We start from the raw sequence: 19,986 nt of genomic DNA, 5'->3' as shown, positions 1-19,986 counted from the left end.
CATACATATCCTTTTTCAGATTCATTTCCACTACACATTATTACAAGATACTGAGTATAGTGTCCTGTGCTGTACTGTGGGTCCTTGTTGTTTATCTGTTTTATATGTAGTAGTGTGTATCTGTTAATCCCAAACTCCTAATTTATCCCTCACCTCACCACCCCATTTCCCCTTTGGTAACTGATTTGTCTTCTGTGTCTGAATCTATTTCTGGTTTGTAAATAAGTTCATTTATTATCTTTTTTTTTCAGATTCTACATATAAGTTGATATCATATGATATTCATCTGTCTGACTTGCTTCACTTAGTATGATCATCTCTAGGTCCATCCATGTTGCTGCAAATGGCATTGTTTTCTTTTTATGGCTGAGTAGTACTCCATTGCATAAATAGGCCACAACTTCTGTATCCAGTCATCTGCCAGTGGACATTTAGGTTGCTTCCATGTCTTGGCTGTTGTAAACAGTGCTGCTGTGAACATTGGGGTGCATGTATCTTTTTGAGTTAGAGTTTTCTCCAGATACATGCCCAGAATTAATTCTAATGGATTTTGAGTTCCATTTTACTCAGTTGTTTATCTGAGTGCCTGTTACACGCCCGGCATGCTAGGTGCTGGGGGTATAGAGGTTGGTAAGACAGTCAAGATCATGGCTCTTGTGGTGTTTGCAGTCTAGTGGGAGGAGTCCATTTGACAATAGAAAAATAAATGTCAAGAGTGGTAAGTGGTTTTAAGAGAGTAAGACAGGCTGATGTGAGAGAGAAATCGGGAGTTGACTGTGGAGAAAGCCTCCCCAGGAGGTGACGGTGAGCTGAGACCTGGCGGCACTGAGGAGCCAGCTGAGCGCAGATGCTCCAAGTGGGACTGTGGAGAAGTTAGGAGACACTGGAATTCATATGGGGCACAGAGTGTAACTTTCTAAGCTCCAAATTTAATGGTAATAATCACAAAGGAAAAGCTTGTCAGATTGGACAAGATAAAATTTATGCATTTTTGAATTTCAAAAAAACTGCCATATTAAGCGGCAGACAATTCTGAAAAAAGTATTCTTATTAAGATAATTTATTAAAATAAATTTAATGGATTAATAAGAAACATAAAACTCACTAGATACGTGGCAAAGAAGTATGACAAGGCAGTTCCCAGAAGAGACTGTGTAATTCATAAACATCATTACAAATCAGAAGACGCACCAATTAAATGAGGAGCCATTTCTTAAATCTGCTAAATTGGCGTGACCTTCTTTTCTTTGACTAATACCCCACACTGGGACAAGTACAGGCAGCGGCATTCTCGTAAATTGCTAATGACCCTCCAAGTGTAATTTGCTTTTGAAAAGCAGGTTGGCAATGTGTATTAAAATCCATATCCGACATATCTGTTCTTTCCCAGTCATTTCACCTTTGGGAATTTATTTTAAATAAAAAAACAAAGCGTTGAGGGGAAAATAAACATTTACATCAGAACATGCCTCGGATTATTTTAGTAGGTATCTGGTAGCCTGAAAATGCTGGACAGCAGGGACCTGTGAGTGGATCAGGACGCCTCCACTCAGTGGCATTGTTACAAGCACTTGGAAAGGAGTGGTCAGCTGCAGGTGCGTGAGGAAATGCCTTTGAGACAGTGGACAAAGACAGACAGCAGCATGTGAAACTGGTCTTTGTTATTTTAGATGAGCACAAAAAAAATGCCTCTAAGACACACACCACAGTGTTAGCACTGGTGCGTTAGAGCGTGCACTAAGAATCTGTGTCTTAGGAAAAACTCCTCTCCAAAGACGTGCTGAGAACCTACATGCCAGCAGTAGAGAAACTGACTCACTGTTCACCTTGTTCCACAAAAGAGCTTTGAAGGTACGATCGTGTGGGAGAGCCAAGACCTCCAAGGCCTGGTGTCCAGGAACCTCCACAGGGTGGCAGTAAATGACGGAGGAGGGGTTCTCAGAGTCCTTACGGTGAGTCAGTCCTTTGTGGGAGGGGGCGGCGGACCTTCCTGTTTTTTAACATGTGGAAGGGTCTTTAAGTTTACTTTTGTACCAACTCATATGGAACAATGACTCTTATGTGTTTTACAACATATGTACTAGAAAATGTTGAGTCACCATAGTAAAGATGAAAAACTCAAATGTTCTGTGATTTTATAACTTCAACCTGAGTAAATACATAGTTTTGCCTTAAGATTAGTGCGTTTTAGAAAGTGTAGTGTTTTGTTTCTCAATCGTTTTTAAGTCAACATGCTTTATGTACAGTATTGAGAATATTCACGGTCTCACCTTGATGGTATGATGTCGGTTAAAATACTGCAGAGAAAAGCATCAGGAAGTAAGCCTGAGTACTCCCTGTCGCTGACGTTGCTGGGGTTCCTGAGTTACATTTTTCAGTTACCACATTTTCTTAAAATTTAAAACAGTTTGACAGGTAAGTTTCTCACAGTAAATGCAGGATGACAAAGTGTAGGCAAACTGAAAATGATGCGCTCTAAGCAAGTGGTGTGTGTGCTGGTGTCACAGAATCATTGGAAGCACTTGGCATTTAAATTCACAAGCTCAGTATATTTTCATTAGATGTTAACTTTATTCACATGAATTAACCCCTGAATTTGAAAACACTTGTGCACACGTGTGGTCAGCCAGGCGCAGCTGTGGACACAACAGGCCCAGGACTGGCCCACAGTGGAACTTACAGTCCAGTGAGGAAAAAAGACCCACAGATTCATGGATAATTACAACCTTAGCCTTGAAGGCCAGGTTTAGGATTTCATCCTTGATTTTATGAAAAGTCGTTTATTTAAGATACAATATTTTATGGAATTAGGGTTTTTTTTCTTTCCTTATTTTCAAAGCCTTTAATATCTTGCTTCCTTTTCTGTTTATGAAAGTTTAAAAAGTCCAAAATGTGCCAGAATTCTGTAATATTTAGTTGGCTGCACAAAAGGAAATCAGTTCACTTCTGAATTGAGGGCTCGGTTTAAATATAAAGATTCACAGGACCTGCTCTGGGTGAATATGGTTGTGGAGGACGAAAGACAGCTTACACACTCAGCTAACCCCCAGAAAGGCAGATGACTTAGTAGCCTGTTCTAAGAAACCCATGTGCAAATAAGTAAAAGTTTTCATCATAAATGTATGAAGCCCAAAGTTCTCCAAAGTCTTGCCCCTTGCCAGCAAGTAGTGATGTCACAAAAACTTTAAAGACAAGTCAGGCTGTGACCTTTTCAGTAGAAGTTAAAAACCAAAAAGTACTGTTAAGTTCTAAACAAGCCAAAACAATACAGAGTGTGCAATTTTTAAAATGCACATGCAGTCTTTTATGGGACTGCAAGGTTGGAATCTGTAGCGTTCACCGTCGGAGATTCCCTCTGCACTCAGCTGCCGGGTGTTCGGAATTAGATGGCCTCCGAGCACTGCTGTCTCTCTCCCAGCCGTGAAGTAACTGCTCTGTGCAGCACAGCTCTGCTAGAAGGATCTGTTCAGAGGAGGAACAGCCAAGCCGTAGGCCCTCTTAGGTGAGTGTGCGGAGGAAGTGCCGTGGCCGAGCTGAAGCAGACCCAGACCCAGGGCAGGGCCGGTGGGATGAGTGCTGTGCAGCACGGAGGCGGGGCATCGTGTGCCTGGTGAGGTGAGGAGGAGTCAGTCTCTGGTCACAAAGGGTCTCCCAGCCCCAGGAGGTAGGAGGGACTGTTGCTGGCAGTGGGCACAGGCACGTCCAGGCTCCTGCAACAACATGAGTCATCGGGCTCGTCTGAACTGTGTGCTTGGAGGGGCTCTTCTCTGCCGGGTAATAGTGATGTTTAAACATGTGCCTCGAGGAATCTGATGAATTTGAACTCACGGGCATTTTCAATCTCCAAGAAACCAAAGGTGGCAATAATTTTTTCACATGGTGGGGCCAGGATGTAAAATAAAATCAGTCTTTGTGATATTGTCGGTGGCAAGTTCAAGAATACATGACTATGTGAGTTGGAATTCAGAACACTGTCTGGACTGCTGGACCAGATCGTGGGCACTGTCGTTGACAGCGCGAGTGGCAGAACGCTGCTGTCACCCCGCGGCAGAGCTGCCTGGTGGACCAGTACCCTGGGCAGCTTTGTGTGCTGTGGACCAGTCACATGATGAGTTTTGCCGACTCAGTTTTCACAAATAAGAAGTGTACCTTCAGTAATGAAACATCGAGCACTTCTGTTCTCTTTCCTTTCAGGCTGGGGAGGGGGCGTTGCCCCATGAATTCACGGAAGGTGCGGAGGGAGTCGCAGGCGGTTTTATTTTCACTATTCAGGGTAAGTCAGCTGGCTGAGTCGAAAAGCATACGTACTCTCACCTACCTAATCTTCATACTCTGAACATGAAGGGTAATTTTTTTTTTGTCATTGAAAGTAATAGTTTTGTTGATATATAATTCACATACCCTGTAATTTACCTCTTTTAAGTGTTTGAGTCAGTGGTTTTTAGTATATTGAGTTCTGCAACCCTCTCCACTAACTCCAGACCATTCCCATCACCCCCAAAAAGAAGTGGCTGTTTGTCTTCCCGAGCGACGCTCCTTTTACTCCCCGCATCTGCGAATCCCGAGTTCTGCACTTGTCATCTTTCAGAAGGAAAAACTCTTGTCCGCACACTTGCTGTTGGCCGTGTGTCCTGGTCATCACTTGGTGAAGAGAGGCTCTGCCCAGTGCTTCTCTCTGGCTCGCAAAGCCCTGCGGATCCTGGGTTCCTGTAAAAGGATCAGGACAGCTTCCCCAAAGGCTCACAGTGCCTGGGAAGGCAGAGGCCGGATTCTGCAAGGCGAGTCTCCAGGGGGCTCCCTTAGCAGCGCAGAGCTGCGGGTGGGCAGACCCTCTGTTCGAGGCCTCTGCCAGCAGTCTGAGGATGTGAATGGGCCGTGGCTTTTTTATTTCTAGCATCTTTATTTCCAGTGTTTCTGCATTAGAAGTATTTCTGTTCTTAGATCAGCCGTTAATACTAGGCTGGAACAGGTACCTAGGTTTTGCCCACAAGCTTGCCATTAAAAGAGATTTAAAAATTTAGGGATCCTTAATTTTAGTCCAGAGATTTTTCATAAAACCGTGAAACCACTCTGTCAAGGAAGGTATCAGTGTAGCTCACCAGAGGCCAGCTGATGGCCGGGCCCTGGGGAACTCAGACGAGGGGTCAGGCCACTCTTGGGGGCCAGGTACAAGTGCTACCACACCATCTGACTTAACGTCTAGCAGCTTCCTTCCTCTTGCCAGTTAGTTCAAGTTTGTACCGTCAGGAGTTTTGAAAACCTTGAGGGGCCCTCGAGACTTCCGGCACCAAACTGGTCTACAGGGAGCAGCTCCTGTTCCTGAAACAGCTGTTGAGCATAAATTTTCTCTCACTGAGGCCAATGGATTAAGCCTTGTCTGAGGACAATCCCTTTCAAACAAGAGAGAAATAACTCAAGTTTTAGGGTAAAGGGAATTTAAATGAATAGGTTTTCTTCTCATGTACTTGGATATATCTGAAAATCTGTATATAAGTTTTTAAAAAGCTGAGGATCTATGGTATTTAGAAGAATCACATGGTACACAAGTTTTCAAATTTTCTTGGGCGTTGGTGTCTCTCCTGGGCCCTACCTCAACCTACAGAGTTAAAAATCTTCAGGATTGGAGCTCAGATACCTGTATTTTAACAAGTTCCCTAAATGGATTTGATGCCTTTGAAGTTTGAGAGGCTGTAACCATGCGATTCTTTTAAATAGCACCTGGACAGATGATCAGACTTAAAACACACGCAGACGTACTTCTGTATACTCACACATTTCAGATACGTGCGTTAGTACAAAACAAAACGTACAACTGGTGAATGAAAAAGCCTGTACTTAGTTTCTCATCTGATCTTGTTATCAACCCTTTTCCTATTACTGCAGTTTTGTAACATTCTCTTTCCTTCAGGTGTTAAATTGTGTATATCTATCCTTATTTTTAATTGATTTTTTTAGCTTTTTGGGGGGAAGGGGATAATTAGGTTTACTTATTTTTAGAGGAGGCACCAGGGATTGAACCCAGGACCTTGTGTGTGCTAGGCACGTGCTCTACTGCTGAGCTGTGAAGACGCCACAGTTGAGTGTAAGAGTTGGAAGGGACCCAAGGTCATTTAGGCCTGTGTTTCTCAAGGGTAGCTGCAGCAAAGTTACAGGAAAGTCCCAGGTTAGAAACACAGCTCCCTGGGCTGCACCCCAGACCTGCTACATCTTTAGGCCTGGGGCCTAGGAATCTCTACCTCAGTGAGCATTCTGAGGGAGCCACTGATGGAGCCCCGCTCCTCCTTTCACAGGTGACAATACTGAGGCCCAGAAACGTGCCATGTGTCCCGTACCTCGCAGACCATGGCGGGGGTGGAAATCAAATACAGGTCCTCCCCGCCCCCAGCCCCAGCCTGTCTGCAGGTATGAGGCGTAGAGAGCAGCACGCCACGTTCCCTCCCAGTTTCCTTTCCCCAGCCCTCGGCCACTTTTTATTCAGAAACTTCCTAATTTGATTGAGACAGTTGAGAAAGCCCTGCCCTAGAGAAAGAGCTGCCTCATGAGGCTAGTCCTCCACAAACATGACAAGTGACTGGCAGCTCAGGAGGCGGTAGTTAAACTGTCTGTGAAGCACACGGTAGCCATGTGTGTTACAAGATACTGTAGATAAACCAGACGGGCTGCTGCAAAGAACGCCCATGTGCTTGCTGCAGAATTCACACATTTACATTTTGTCATATTTGCCTCCTTTTTTTTCAGAGAAAAAGCATTCTAGAAACAGTCGAAGCCCCCCCAGTCCTCCCCCGCCCTGTCCCTCTCCCTTCCCCTCGAGGGGACCCCGCTGTCCTGAAATTCCCATGTGCCCTCTTGTTCTTAGTTTTCTGCCTTCCACCACCCGTGTACGTTCATCACATGGAGTTTCTGGTACTTTGTCATTTATAATTTGTGGTATCATATGTACGTTTCAGTTGACAAGATTCTTTTTCTCGCTCAGCATTGGTTTTCGGTGCCATCGCTGTTCACATGCGAGATGGGGTTAGGTTTTTTACCTGCTGTGTTTCCCTCACGTAAACATACCACAGTGTAGCCCTTGTCTCTGGGCGCTTAGGCCAGTTCCATTTTCCTGCTGTCAGTAACGCTGCTGCAGTAAGTGTCCTTGTGAGCGTGGCACACACAGGGTCTAGGGCCACATCTGCACGTGGACTTAACACGTCGCCAGCACGCCTTCAGCCCGGCCTAGCGAGGAGCTGAGGCGTCGCTCTCCAGAGGGAGCATGCCCGTTTGTCCTCGCGCTAGCCATGTGCCCAGTTCCTGTGTCCCTGCCTCCCGGAGCCGGACAGCTGTACTTCTGCTGGGTATTAGTGCACAGCGTGTTGTAAGTTCTGAGTCTTAAGTTTGCTATAGCATTTTTCTCAAACTCTCTTCTCCTTTTCAGAAGGTGACGCTCTCTTAAAAAACCTTCATTCTCGCCCCCGAAGACTCCTTGACCACATAAGTAATCTTCAGGAAGAGGACGCCTTGCTGAAGGAGGAAAGCCGCCTCCATGGTGACATTGTCTTCGTGGACGTCATCGACACTTACCGGAACGTCCCTGCGAAGTTACTGAACTTCTATCGATGGTGGGTGCTGCTTTATTTTTCTTCTGATGTAGAAAGAATTCATCGACATCAAGCCACTGACATTTTTTTTTAAAAAAACAAAGCTAAGAGCCCTGACCACCTGGGCTGTGATCTGTCGGATCCTGGTTCTTCGTGTGGACTGATCTAAAAGGCTGCCATTTTCTTGCTCAGGTTGGCGGGTCCACAGTGTGAATGACACTAATCTATCAAAAACAAATGAGGCAGAAATTGATTCACTTTGAGTCATTCCCGCTGGCCGTAGCTGTCTCAGGCCCACATGGGACGAAAATCAGTGAGTGTGAAAACAGCCCACTGTCACCCAGTCACCCCTACCCCTGTCCCCCATTTAGTCACTGGCTCTCAGGCTCCTGGCCCAAGTCTGTTCATCTGAGTATCCACAGCCGACTTCTCTCTCCTCCACCCACTTACTCTGCCCGCTCTAACCCGGAACGCTTATGCAAGATAAAATTCCTCAGCCCTCAGAGCCATCACACCGTCACTTCCCGACCCTCCCAGGCGTCTCGGGTCGCAGGTGTAACTCCTACCTTTGTAATGATGCCAACAACGACATAAGTAGCAGTAACTGTTACTCACTGGATACTTAGTTGTTAATGTTGCTGAGCTCCTCTAGGGCCCTACCATTTGCTGTCCACCCTGACAGCAGAACTGAAATCTGCTTCTCTGTCCAGACCAAACCTATAAAGTATGTTTACATCTCTGCCTTTGGCTTTTTTTAAAATTATCAGTGAGCTTGTTTCCTGGGACCCGATTCCCAGCAGCCCACCCCCATCTGCCCTCCACACCATAAAGGAGACCGTCATTATTCACTCATCTTGAGTCAGTCAACTCATCTGTGGCCTCACTGCCTTTATCACAAAAGTTTGTTTCTTATTAGCATTATGCTGTTAATTGAAATAAACTTTAGAAACATAGGGTTATGCTTTTTGTTGTGGACTTGTAAATTCACCATTTTGTGACTTAGTGAAACTTTCTCCCGATTTCTTTAATTCATATTTCTGTCATCTGACTGGTTCCCTAGCAAGAGTCTGGGTTTTTGAAACAAAGAGGTACAGGGACTGGCGATGGGAAATGAAAGAGTCAGTTTTGTCTCTGGTTGCCACTGTATATTTTTTTTATGTCTAGATAAATGGAATCACCCTCTTGTGCCTTCCAGAAGGTCATTTGTAGTAGCTGAATAGCTAGAAACCGTTTCCAGGGGAAAATGCATTTCAGTGTGTTAACTCAACTTTGTAAAAAACCATGAACTGAGTGTCACACGAACAGCAGCACAGACCCATCTTGCCGTTCCGCAGCTCTCTGTGTGAGCCGGGGGACACCTGTCCCCTCATCCTGAGAACACCGGGCCCAGTTCACATGTCTCTCAGATGTGCTTAAGATTTTATGTTCCACTAAGCCAGATCTTCAGTGTTTTTTCCCTTTATACCTTCTAAAACCGGCGTGGCTGCTCAGTGGAGACAAAGTGAGGCCTGCAGCTGGGCGCAGCAGTGTCCTGTTATCGCAGGCGTTCCCGACCCTGGAAGAACAGAAGCTGGTCATGTCAGCGTGCCTTTGTCTCCTTGCAGGGACGTACTGACTCTCATCCCCCTTTTCGCCAACAGGACCGTGGAAACAACCGATTTCGATTTGTTGCTGAAGACAGATGATGACTGTTACATAGACTTAGAAGCCGTTTTTAACAGAATTGCCCTCAAGAATCTGGACGGGCCTAACTTTTGGTGGGGAAAGTAAGTTGGACTTTGTGAGGCCGCTGGCGTTCCTCTCCTGTCCCTGACCAAACGTCATTTACTTAGAATGAAATATAGACATAGTTTTCCGTGAGAAAATGTTGTCGGGCTAGGAGGTGTCCCTATCTGGCTTACTGTGTTTTACTCATCTGCAATTAGAGGAGGAAAACACTCTTAAATGGAAAACCTCCAGCTAACGTGTGTGGAGGAAACTGTGGCTCTTGTCCTCCTGCCCGACGAGTAAGTGCTGCTCAGATTAGAAGTGGCTGGGCTGAAGTTCTGCATGAGAATAAACTTGTGACCCGTTTCTGAAGCCGTTTTCTGTCTCTGTAGGAATGCAGTATGGACTGGTGATTCATTTTTTAATTTTTTTTAGTGTCGGTACACAAGATGATTCAGAAACTTGACAGCGGGGACTCTGAATTTAACTTACTGGTCTTGCGTGTAAACCACCACTAGATAGAGTTCCCTAGAACATACCCTCTCCCCCTCCCCTCCCCTCCCCCCGCAGGGCGTTCCTCTGTAGTGACGACTCAGGACTCGGGCGTCTAGTGGTAGACGTGTCAGGACAGCCCCGAGAAGCCAGCTTACTCTGAATCTCAGTTTCAGGCTGAACTGGGCGGTTGACCGAACTGGGAAGTGGCAGGAGCTGGAGTACCCCAGCCCCGTGTACCCCGCCTTTGCGTGCGGGTCGGGGTATGTGATCTCCAAGGACATTGTCCACTGGCTGGCCAGCAACTCGGGGCGCTTGAAGACCTACCAGGTAAGGGCGGGGTACCGACCCACGAGTGTACTCCTCCAGGAAGTCCTGTCTGGCCCGTATCCCGCCCCCGGACCCAGAGCCGTCTGCCCTGGGGAGAAGCCTGTTATTCTTTCTGCAGGAACCAGCCTCAAAGGCGCAGGGTACACTCCTGTCCCTCAAATCCTAGCTCTAAATTCTATTCCTGAACCCTCTTCGAGCCCGCTTATTTTGTCTTCAGCTACATGGAAAGGTCCAGTCCCTGGAGGGGTGTGAGGCTGGAGGTGAAGCTTCCTTCTCTGCCGATTCTGCTGACAGTGTCGGCAGTGGCTGCCTGTCCTCCGACCCGAGCCTCTCCCGCTGCTCGAGGCGGACTCGGGTCCGCGGGAGGGGCTGGTGACACACGCGGTCTGAGCTCACTGTGGTGTGCGCACTGCATGTGAACGCCCAGTAGCTTTTACTGTGTCAGTGCTCACGCACACTTGGCATTTCATTTTAGAGTAATCACCAGCCAGAAGAGAAAGGTTACTTATGGGATGGGTGTGGCACTGCCCTTCCAGATGAAACCACATTGACATTCTTACATCTTAAACCTGACGGGCACGTGTAGGGTGAAGATGTGAGCATGGGCATCTGGATGGCGGCCATTGGACCTAAACGGTACCAGGTGAGCACGTTTGTGCGGGGCTGGGCTCGGGCTCCGGGGAGTTCAGGCAGCCAGGTTTCCCCGTCATAGCCTGGGCGGGAACCGGGCAGGAAAGAGCTGCTGGCATCAGAACTGGGCTCTCGGCTGGCTTCACAGTGAGCCGCCTCGGTCTCATGTAGCATTTTTCTGAGTTTAAAACTAAAGGAAATGCTTTGAATGGAAAGTCCCCTACCCATAAAGAAGAATTCGGTTTTTTAGATTTCATCAGAAATTCTTTGCAGCTTTAAAACGTAAAGAATCAGCTGACTTTAGATTCCAGCAGTGAGCGGGTCCAGGAGCCCTTCAGCTCTTCCGACTGATGCAGGTAAAACACTTGGATAACATACTGTGAGGTGTCTTTTAAAATACACTGGTAACTGAGCCAGAGAAAAGAGGAATGTGCCGAGACCAGAGGTGGCGCCTTGGGAAGGTGGCAAGCACAGGGCTGGCCTCCGCCTGAGAGGTTTCTGCTGATTCTCCAGCTCTGACTGCAGTGTCGCGCGGGGAGCAGCAGCGAACCTGGGCAAGCGCTCCTGCTTCAGGCCCCTCCCTGGCCCTTCCCGATGAGCACCGTCACTCCGGGTCCGATGGCTCTGACGGCTGTGGTCGGTGCAGAGCCGTCCCTGCAGACCGCTGCTCACCATGCTCATTTCCTGGTGTGTTGACTTTATACTGTCACCTCCTGTTCCTGGAAGCTGCGCTCTGTACTCGGGGTGCAGGCCACAGAGGACCGCCACTTTGGGTGCCGCGCTCCTAAGGGCATCACAGTCTTTGCATTTCTGTTTGGTACTCCCAGGGCTGCAGGACGCGCCTCCCACCGCAGGCCCCCGTGTGCCTGACACCCACCCAGCTGGGGTCAGGGCTGAGACACAGACCAGCCTCTGCGCAGCTTTGTTTTTAGTCCTCGTGGAGTGGCTCGGCCGCAAGGGGCATAGCTCCCAGGAGGCGGCGCTGGTCAGGTCCCCAGCATGGCCTTAGCACCACGGCATCTTCAGGGCATAGCCGACCCCAAGGCCGCACCCTCTCCAGTCCCTCTCCTCCCCCCCACCCAGGTCAGCCACACTTTAGAAGGGCCTGTTTTACGACAGCCCCCATTTTTGTGTTCTCGATGGATCCGTGCGCTGCCATCCTGTAGGGGAGGTCGGCTGGTAGGGAGCACACAGGCCCAGGCGTCCAGCAGCCTGGTATGGTCCCTCCTTGGCTCAGTTTACCAGCTTAAAGTCACTGTGACCCTGAGCAAGTGTCGTCTTAGTTCAGTTTCTCACTTGTGAAAAGGAAACTCCCCAGCTCACGGGGCTCCCGGGGCAGCACCGTGAGCACTCCCTCCAACCAGCTGCTCTTGCACCGCGGCTTGGCCGCCTTCAGCAGCGAACGTGAGACTCCATTTATGGTTTCTGAGCGTCCTCTTCACTGGACTCCCTGGGTGATCTCCTACCGCGCCCCAGGCCGTCTCTGCAGTGACCCCGTCTCCCCTGGGCCATGGGGCGGCTGGGATGCGCTGTCTGTCCGCAGCGAGGCCCTGCAGCACCCAGGTCAGCCTGCTGTTTCTCACCAGGACGGCCTGTGGCTGTGCGAGAAGACGTGCGAGCCGGGGATGCTGTCGTCCCCGCAGTACTCCCCGCGGGAGCTGGCCGCGCTGTGGGAGCTGAAGGAGTCGGGCGGGGACCCCTGCCAGTGCGCGGCCAGGTGACGGCGCCCGCGCTCTCCAGCTGAGGTTTGGTCTTTCAGGACGGTTCTGCTGGCACTTTGCTGGAACCAGCGTGGTACTTCCTAACATTTGCACAAAAGTTCGTTTTTAAAAATAAACGAATACTGTAGCATAAGAAAAATGTTACTTATATATTGGAAGACGCTTTGAAAAAATACCCAACTGTTTATAAAAAGATAATATTTCTAAACCCCAGTGTATCATTTCTAGTTAGTAATTTATTACCTGTCGTTTTTGGTTAAAACTCGGCTTGATTCAGAAATCTTTAGTAACCTGAAGTTTGACTTTCCACCTGGATTGCAGACTAGCTCTGTAGAGTGTAATTAGAATAATTAAGGCCCAAAAAGAACTCACAGAAATGCTCTGTGATCTGTGTCACTTACACTGAAGTTTGGGGTTTCTGGAAGTCATGGCAGATTTTGTGGCTCTGAATGACGAGGGCAGCTTGAGAAGGAGCCAGTGTGACTCTCAGTTCTGGGCCTGGTGAAGTTTTAAAGTTCATTTATGAAGGGGACGAATAGCACCCAAGTTTCCCCAAGATCACAGTTACTGCTCCCAGCGAAGCAAATGCTGACGTGTCGTAAGTAAAATCCAGCACTCGCGGGGTTTTAGTGCCACGGGAAAGGCTGTTTCTCAGCTGAAAGAATTCGTTTTGCTTCCTTCCGGCGTTGCCTGCTGTTTGCCTGTTCTCAGTGACGGCCCGTCAGGGCTGGGCACATTCTGCAGAACCAGCTTAGGTGCACCTGGGGAGAAGCAGGACGTGCGGCCTGTCGGCGCTGGGAAGGGCGGCGCCGAGGGAGGCCCAGCGCTCCCGCAGCTCGGGGGCTGCGCCTCCTGGCGCTGAAGGGATGTTGCCCAGACCGCCGCCCAGTCACCGCGCGACCTTTGCACCTGTCCCGTCAACAGAGGATTCCATTAAAACTGCTCTTAGGACAGACATTAGAGAGGTTCTATTTAGTATTTAAATCTTCACATCATGAAAGTCATGAACAATAAAATAAATATGAAACAAAGTCAGAAAACCATAGCGGGGGCAGAGGCTTTATTACTGCTGCTACGTACAAGCCTAGAAATGGTCTCTTCCCTCTACAGACACGAGCTGTTCTCTACTCAGGGCACGCCGTAAAGCCTCTGACAGCACAGCCCGTAAGCCGTTCGTCTCCCAGGAACCCAGCCACCACGAGCGGGCTAACCTCTGAGGTTTATCAGCTGGCTGTTACCATCGCACTAACAGACAGTCTCCGTTTTCCACAGAATAAAACTGTAATGACTGTTGGTCATTTTCTAGTTCAATCTCCCTGCCCGGCATCTAAAATTAGAACAGACAGGGGGTGATTAAGACAGATGTGACCCAGCCTGTTCCGTGCCCTCCCCTCTGAGCACAGAAATGTGGTTCCACTTAGAGCGCGTGGGCAGAGGTGGCACTCAACAGCACGGCACGCCGGGGACTCGCTGACTGCATGTTCTGCTGGGCGACTTACTTTGGGACTTTCGTAGGACAGGAGCAGCTGCGCCACGGGGACCTTGAGGAGACGCGACAGGAAGCCTTTCACCTTCTGGATGGTCATGGATTCTGTCAAGGAAAGGAGCCCATCAGTTCTCTCAAGTGACAGCTCCCTGTCAATCCGGCTCACGTGACAAGCCTGCAGTTGTCACCGCAGCTGTCAGTTCGTTTCACAGATCTTGGTGTCACACCACTCGGTGGGAGGTGGAGCCGACGTCTGACCTAAGTGCTCTTGGACACTGCATTTTCACACCCTCTCAGTGGTGGTTACTGGTTCCTCAGTCTGGATAAACCAGAGATCCCCTTCGCAGCGCAGAGGGGTGATGTGAGCGAAGTCATCGAGTCTCTGTGACTTCTGACCTGTGAGTTACCGAGAGGACGTCTCAGTCTCTGGCCCTCGTCTCCTCTGTGCAGTGAAGGGCGGACTGATGACCCACACGCCCCTCCGGCACCACCGTCTGTCACCATCGCAGTGTGAGCGCACTCTGCACGTGGAGCGGCACCTAACGAGTGGTGCTTTGGTTTGTTCAGAAAACGCTATGAACTTCTTTCCAAAGATGGTAGTCGTAAATACTGGATATTTTGATTAAGAGAAATGTAGTTTGAAGCTTTAGCTGGAGGTACAGCAGTAGTGTGGTGTTCCTACAAATGTCACGTGTTCAAGTATTTTTCTATCAAAAATTTTTCTAAAACCTGTTTTTATGCAACTTGTGATAATAAATGTTACCTTTATTTTAGAATAAAACTGGCCTGTTTGTGTGTGTATGTTGAGTGACGACACTTAGAGATACACGTCATGGCAGTTAACCTCACTTGCTCTGCTGTGTGAACACGTGACAGGCAGCCCTGCCCTTTCAGAAGCTGTTGGGGACCAGCTCTCATCCTGGGACGAGGATTGGCTCTCCCAGAACTGACACAGCCATCCTCCCACAGGTAAATATTTAGATTGTGTTTATTTTTTCACTACAATGCCGCAAGGCATTTTGGTCACAATGCGTATGTGTTTCAGACTGTTTATACCAGTTCCCACCTGACTTTACAGAAAGGGAATACTGGATTTCATGCCAGCCTCACATGACTGTCTTGTTTTTGCTAATCTGATGAGCAAAAAAAAGATGTTGCAGGATTTTTACATTTATCACTTTGTAAAGGTTAGTTATGTTCGTGGTTTGGTATTTACAGCACATGCCCTCAGAATGACGGTAAGAACATCTGCAGAACACAGGACTCGGGCTCTGAAGGTGAAGCGCAGCTGTTACATGGATGTCCTCTGGGAACGCTAACCTGCCAGTTCGACCCGGAGGTGACAGGCTCAGGCACACCCGCAGGCGACTGACACGGGGCAGGCGGGGAGGGGCGCCCACGGTCACGGTCACCGTCAGCCAGGGCCACGACCCCTCACCACCGGCCACAGTCCCTGCCCGGGGGTTCAGGGCCTTCCCAGAGTGGCCCCGGAAAGGAAAGCCTGACAGATCTAATGAGAACCTTCCCCAGCAGCGTCTGGAGGGGAGGACAGGTGCAGAGACGTCCACAGCCAGCCACCCACACAGGAAGCTCTGGTCCCTCTCACCTGCCCAGCCTCAGGGCTGCCTTTCCTGACAGTCAAGTTTGAAACAAAGTAAGGAAAGGGGAACCGCTAATTTTAATTTGTCATTGTGCAACAGCAGCAAATTCCACATCAGAGGAATAGCAACTGGATTACTAGTAAGTAAAACGGAGTAAAGCTGGTAACTGGTACTGAACGATGTTGTCAATCATGGGCACAACCCAAGCCTTCCACAGGCAGGACTGTGATGAGCTTGTGTTACATGATAAAATGAATTTAAAAATCCGTGTGCGTTCACGGCACGGACAGGCAAACAGAAAGGTGTTTCACCTGTCATTTACGGTGTGATAGGTATCTTATTTCTTCAAATCCTTGCTATGCTAAATTTCAGCTGTTTATATTTTTGTATTTAACTGTGAATCAAGTTTAATTTTGAGATTCACGGTGTACTAAAGATTCAGACTGTAATTTTTCTTTTCAGTGCAAATTTAGGGTAAGTTATGTTGATCTAATTTGTTGACATAAAAGTACTTATTTTCCAAATAAAATGAATTCAGTTCGAGTAGCATCAAGATTTAAAGTTCTGAAGTTTTTTCCAGGAAAACCAGCTCAGTGCTTCCATGAGGAGTCAGTGCCCAGGAGCTGTCTGTGCAGGGCCCCTGGCTGGTGAGGAGCAGGCGTCATGCCGCTGAGCCTAAACGCCTGCCCCCTCACAACGCAGCGCCCTGTTTCACGAAGGGAGAGCCAGACAGACCGCGAGCCCAGGACGCCCATCTCCCTGGCTGAGAAACCCCCAGAGCAACAATGGGGGAACTAGACAGCCGGGGGCGCAGAGAGGCCTGGAACCCAGGGCTGGGCGCACGCAGCGGGCCACGCAATCCTAACAGGGCTGCTTCCCAGACAAGCTGAAAACTTACAGGCAACCTGAGCTTTCAGGGGGAGTGGCGTTCGCACGATCGACTGCATTTTAGGACGTCAGGGACTAGCGAAAAGCCATAAGCTGCCTAAGTCCACATTCACACGCGACGCAGTTTCCCTCCCGGCAACGCGCGCACGGTTCCGAAGCACACAGGGGTGGCAGACTCCTCCTTACCTGGCAGGGGCTTCTCTACGACTTCCTGATCAAGTTCATTAGGACATTTTATCTTCAGGGCTTGAAAGAAAAAAGGAAGAGAGTGAGCCCTGTACTGTAAGGATTAAGTTACACGCAGGGACGCTGCTCTGGGGCAGCCGGGTTCGGCGCCCAGGAAGGGCAGGAGGCCTGGCGCTGAACGTGCCTTCTCTTAGGGCTTCGCTGAGGCACCAGCACCAGCACCAGCGTGGCTGGACCGACGTTCTGCCGCCTCCCCTTCTCCCTTTACTACTGCCTTCCGGACAATTCATCCAGGTTTTCAAGCGCAAGAACACTCACACATTTCCAAATCACAGCTCAGTTCCCTACTTGGCTAGTTCCCGCGTTTATCACACTAGCCAGTGAGCTGCAAGCATGGAATCTTGCTAAAATGTTGAACCTAAGAACTTAACGTATCTGAGAATCCATCATTTGTGTAAATACTGAAGTACTCTTTTCAGGGCGTCCTGAAGAGAAACAAGCCACCCCTGGGTCATCCCTGTGGCTCAGCCCCTGGGGACTCGGTGCTAATGGGCTGTGAATGTGAGGTTCTTACTTAGTAGCTGGTTTTTGAGCCGAAATGGCTGTTGCGTTTTGAGCTCCCCATCCTCAGGTGCACCGTATTCTGTGGTAGAGACAAAAGGAGGAAATAAACCCAAAGCCCACTGCAGAGAGAAGCACGCAGGTAAGTGTCAGCACGGCCCTCTCCTTTCCCAGATGGAGCAGCGGCAGCGGGGACGCTAACCTGGGGCCTGCTCGCTCCCTGTCACTCAGTTACTTCGTTTATTTTTGGAGGGATGGACGGCAGCCGCCTCCTAGAGTCCTCCTCGGCACCTGTGTCCCCCGTCCAGAGACAGCGCCCACCAGCTGCACTGCACCTCCAAATACTTCAAACCGCGATTCTCAGTTTCACCTTTGGTAACGGCTCCCTCTCTCCCCGGGTCACGGGACACCTTCCCCGGGTGCAGCCATCCGTGCAGGAAGGCCATGCCTTCTGCTCCAGCCGGGGCTGGGCCCGGGGTGACTTGGGTGTAAATGCGCCGCATCTGCTCTGTCCTGAGCAGGGAGACCCTGGGCCCTGCCTGCCGGGCTGCTTTACTTAGGAGCCCCCTTCCCCACCCGCAGTGACAGAGACCAGGAGCCTCAGGGCCCCACTGCAAAGCGCTTCCCACAGGCAGCTTTTCTTCTTCAAAGATAACGCTCCAGCCAGACGCGTTTACATGGGAGCCTCTCACATCAGGAGATAAATAAAAAAGAAAAGCACATACAAGGGAAATTCGGAATATAATGAAGTCAAAACAAAATGGTGAGTCCACCAGGGACAGAGAGGAGGCGCGGGCACTGGGCACACGGGGCGCCAGGACAGCGCTTGACTTTCAGGAACAGTAAAGTTACCTGGGGGGCACAAAGCAACACCGGAGCCTCGGTTCCACCTTCAGTGCTGCTCACGTCCAAACCTCCCGGGGTGGGGGTCGCCGGGGAACCCCTGCCCCTCCTGACCGGCGGTCCCCACCTCCTGGGACCCGGCGGGCCTGCGGGGGCCAGGCTCTCCCTGCCAGGCGCCCCGGGGCTCCCAGCTCCCCCGCGGGGGAGGCCGCTGCCTCATTAAGTCCCCGCCCACCCCCGGGTCCCCGCTGCGGAGCCCAGGAAGGGGCGTCTCGCCCACCGAGACGAGCGAGAAGCCCCCCCTCCCCGAGAAGCGACAACGCGGGGACCCGCTGGGGCGCCCGAGGAAGCCGCGCGGCCAGGGCCCTGGCGACGGTGACGAGGACTCACTGCGGCAGAGGAGCTGGTACCGGGGGTGAGCGGCCAGGAAGTCCGCGCTCGGCCGGTCCCGGCCCGGGTCCTGGTGGCCGCCGGCCGCCTTCCACTCGGCCCCGAACGCCTTCCGGTAGTCGAGCTCCGCGCCGCGCCTCTCCTCGGGCTCAACCTGCGCGGGGAAGCGCGGTGTGACGCTGCCCCACCCCCGCCCCGCCCCCGCGGAGGGGAGCCACACGGCGACGTCCTTGCTAACAGTGACAGGACCCAGCAGTTACTCAGAGAAGACGGGTTTCGGGCCGCGCCGCCTTCACACGGGCCCCCGCCGCGGGCGCAGGACTCGCGAGGCCGGCCACCGAGGAGGCACCAGCGCCCGTCCCCGGCCTCGCACAGCAGGCCACGGGGACGCTGCGCCCCGCAGTCCGACGGAGCGGGGCAGCCCCTCGAGGGGCCACGAGGAGCCACGGCCACGAGGACAGGCCAGCCCTGGGACTCCCTGGGCCCCACGCAGCCCGCCCCCGCCCCCGCCTCCCGCGGGCCCGCCCGTCCCGCTCACCGCGCACTTGTTGAGGGTTCGGAGCTGACCGACCCTGGCGATGATGAGCTGGCGGGTGGTCTGCGCGTCTCTGCCGCCCTCGGTCAGGGGGTTCCTGGCGCACGACAGGGCGTGCAGGCTCGGCAACTTGTCCAGCTCACTGATAACCGACCACTGCCACCCGGCCACGGAGGACACACGGAAAGAAACACGTTTCAGGCTGGTTTTCCAGATGATCTGGACCAGCGACAGCAACGCCCAGGCCCCCGCTGCCCCGGAGCCCGGGACGTCCCCTGCAGCTAGCGCCCCCGGGGCCGTGAAAGCCACCGACGGGCTGCGTACGTGCGAGCGAGGATTCTGGGGTTGGTATGAGGAGTTTCACCCTGAGGAAGCATCTCTCTTTCAATTTAAAATACTCTTGAATAGAAGGAGCTTACAAACCCCCATGAGAGTGGACAACCAGGTCTGGCCATTCTGAAGGAGCCCTTACGTGTGATATCTGATTGTCATTTAGAACGAGGTACTGCAAGGACGGGAACATGGACGTCTTGCACCCTAGAAAAAGGAGGACTCGGTCACACAGTGGACGGGAAGCAAGCTCAAGCACGGGGCAGGGCGAGGTTACTTAATCATGTCATGTACCAATTCCAGCATCCGGAAAATGTATGGAAGAAATCCCAATGTCAGAAAGGATGAGCTGCTCTAATCTGAAATTTAAAAGGTCAGATTTGGTCACACAGAACAAGGTAAAACGCTATGGGCTATCACCCGGACTGGCTTGGCAAGTTTCTTCCTACACCCCAGGCTTTCGTCCCATGTGCAGTGCTTAGAAACCAGGAAGTCCCACATGGGGCGTGGACTCTGCCACTTTCTGATGATTCTGCGATCATCAAACAGTTACTGTGTCTCCTGCTGTGCCAGGTGCTAAGCGGGTCTCAGGGAGGAAAGAGACACAGTCTCGCTTCCCAAAGCTTAACAAAGGCAGACTTGATTTTAGCCCCGGGGCCAAATTCTTCAGTTACCCAGTACAGACAGAGACACGGTTCACAAGTCAATT

The 19,986-nt window shown here is 50.7% G+C and overlaps 2 protein-coding genes across 15 annotated transcripts in view; one reads left to right on the top strand and one right to left on the bottom strand.

Annotated features, from left to right (window-relative positions):
• The window catches only part of B3GALNT2 (beta-1,3-N-acetylgalactosaminyltransferase 2), a 49,251-nt gene extending 34,527 nt beyond the window's left edge, over positions 1 to 14,724 (top strand). The window contains exons 6-14 of one of the 10 annotated variants that reach the window (XR_012077279.1): positions 1,842 to 1,952; positions 4,195 to 4,273; positions 7,415 to 7,598; positions 9,218 to 9,343; positions 9,947 to 10,106; positions 10,693 to 10,749; positions 11,010 to 11,092; positions 11,250 to 11,423; positions 12,323 to 12,459. Coding sequence is in view for 8 of the 10 variants with exons in the window: in XM_072970999.1 (XP_072827100.1) it covers positions 1,842 to 1,952; positions 4,195 to 4,273; positions 7,415 to 7,598; positions 9,218 to 9,343; positions 9,947 to 10,106; positions 10,693 to 10,749; positions 12,323 to 12,453; positions 13,590 to 13,674 (933 nt within the window). In the remaining 2 variants the exon portion in view is untranslated. Of the gene's footprint in view, positions 1 to 1,841; positions 1,953 to 4,194; positions 4,274 to 7,414; positions 7,599 to 9,217; positions 9,344 to 9,946; positions 10,107 to 10,692; positions 10,750 to 11,009; positions 11,211 to 11,249; positions 11,424 to 12,322; positions 12,482 to 13,567; positions 13,727 to 13,972 lie in introns of those variants that run through there. The other 9 variants (XR_012077278.1, XM_072971001.1, XM_072971004.1 and 6 more) reach the window with 9 other exon arrangements.
• The window catches only part of TBCE (tubulin folding cofactor E), a 70,905-nt gene continuing 64,421 nt past the window's right edge, over positions 13,503 to 19,986 (bottom strand). For 3 of the 5 annotated variants that reach the window (XM_072970994.1, XM_072970996.1, XM_072970997.1), the window contains 7 exons: positions 19,572 to 19,636; positions 19,420 to 19,484; positions 18,951 to 19,103; positions 18,413 to 18,566; positions 17,193 to 17,261; positions 16,619 to 16,678; positions 13,503 to 14,048 (listed from right to left, as the gene is read on the bottom strand). In XM_072970994.1, the coding sequence (XP_072827095.1) occupies positions 13,765 to 14,048; positions 16,619 to 16,678; positions 17,193 to 17,261; positions 18,413 to 18,566; positions 18,951 to 19,103; positions 19,420 to 19,484; positions 19,572 to 19,636 (850 nt within the window). In that variant the 3' untranslated portion in view covers positions 13,503 to 13,764. The remainder of the gene's footprint in view (positions 14,049 to 16,618; positions 16,679 to 17,192; positions 17,262 to 18,412; positions 18,567 to 18,950; positions 19,104 to 19,419; positions 19,485 to 19,571; positions 19,637 to 19,986) is intronic. The other 2 variants (XM_072970995.1, XM_072970998.1) reach the window with 1 other exon arrangement.

The sequence above is a fragment of the Vicugna pacos genome, chromosome 11 (assembly GCF_048564905.1).
Source record: "Vicugna pacos chromosome 11, VicPac4, whole genome shotgun sequence".
NCBI lineage: Eukaryota > Metazoa > Chordata > Mammalia > Artiodactyla > Camelidae > Vicugna > Vicugna pacos.
The sequence above is the reverse complement of the archived record's forward strand: the minus strand, read 5'-3'. Positions and strand labels throughout refer to the sequence as shown.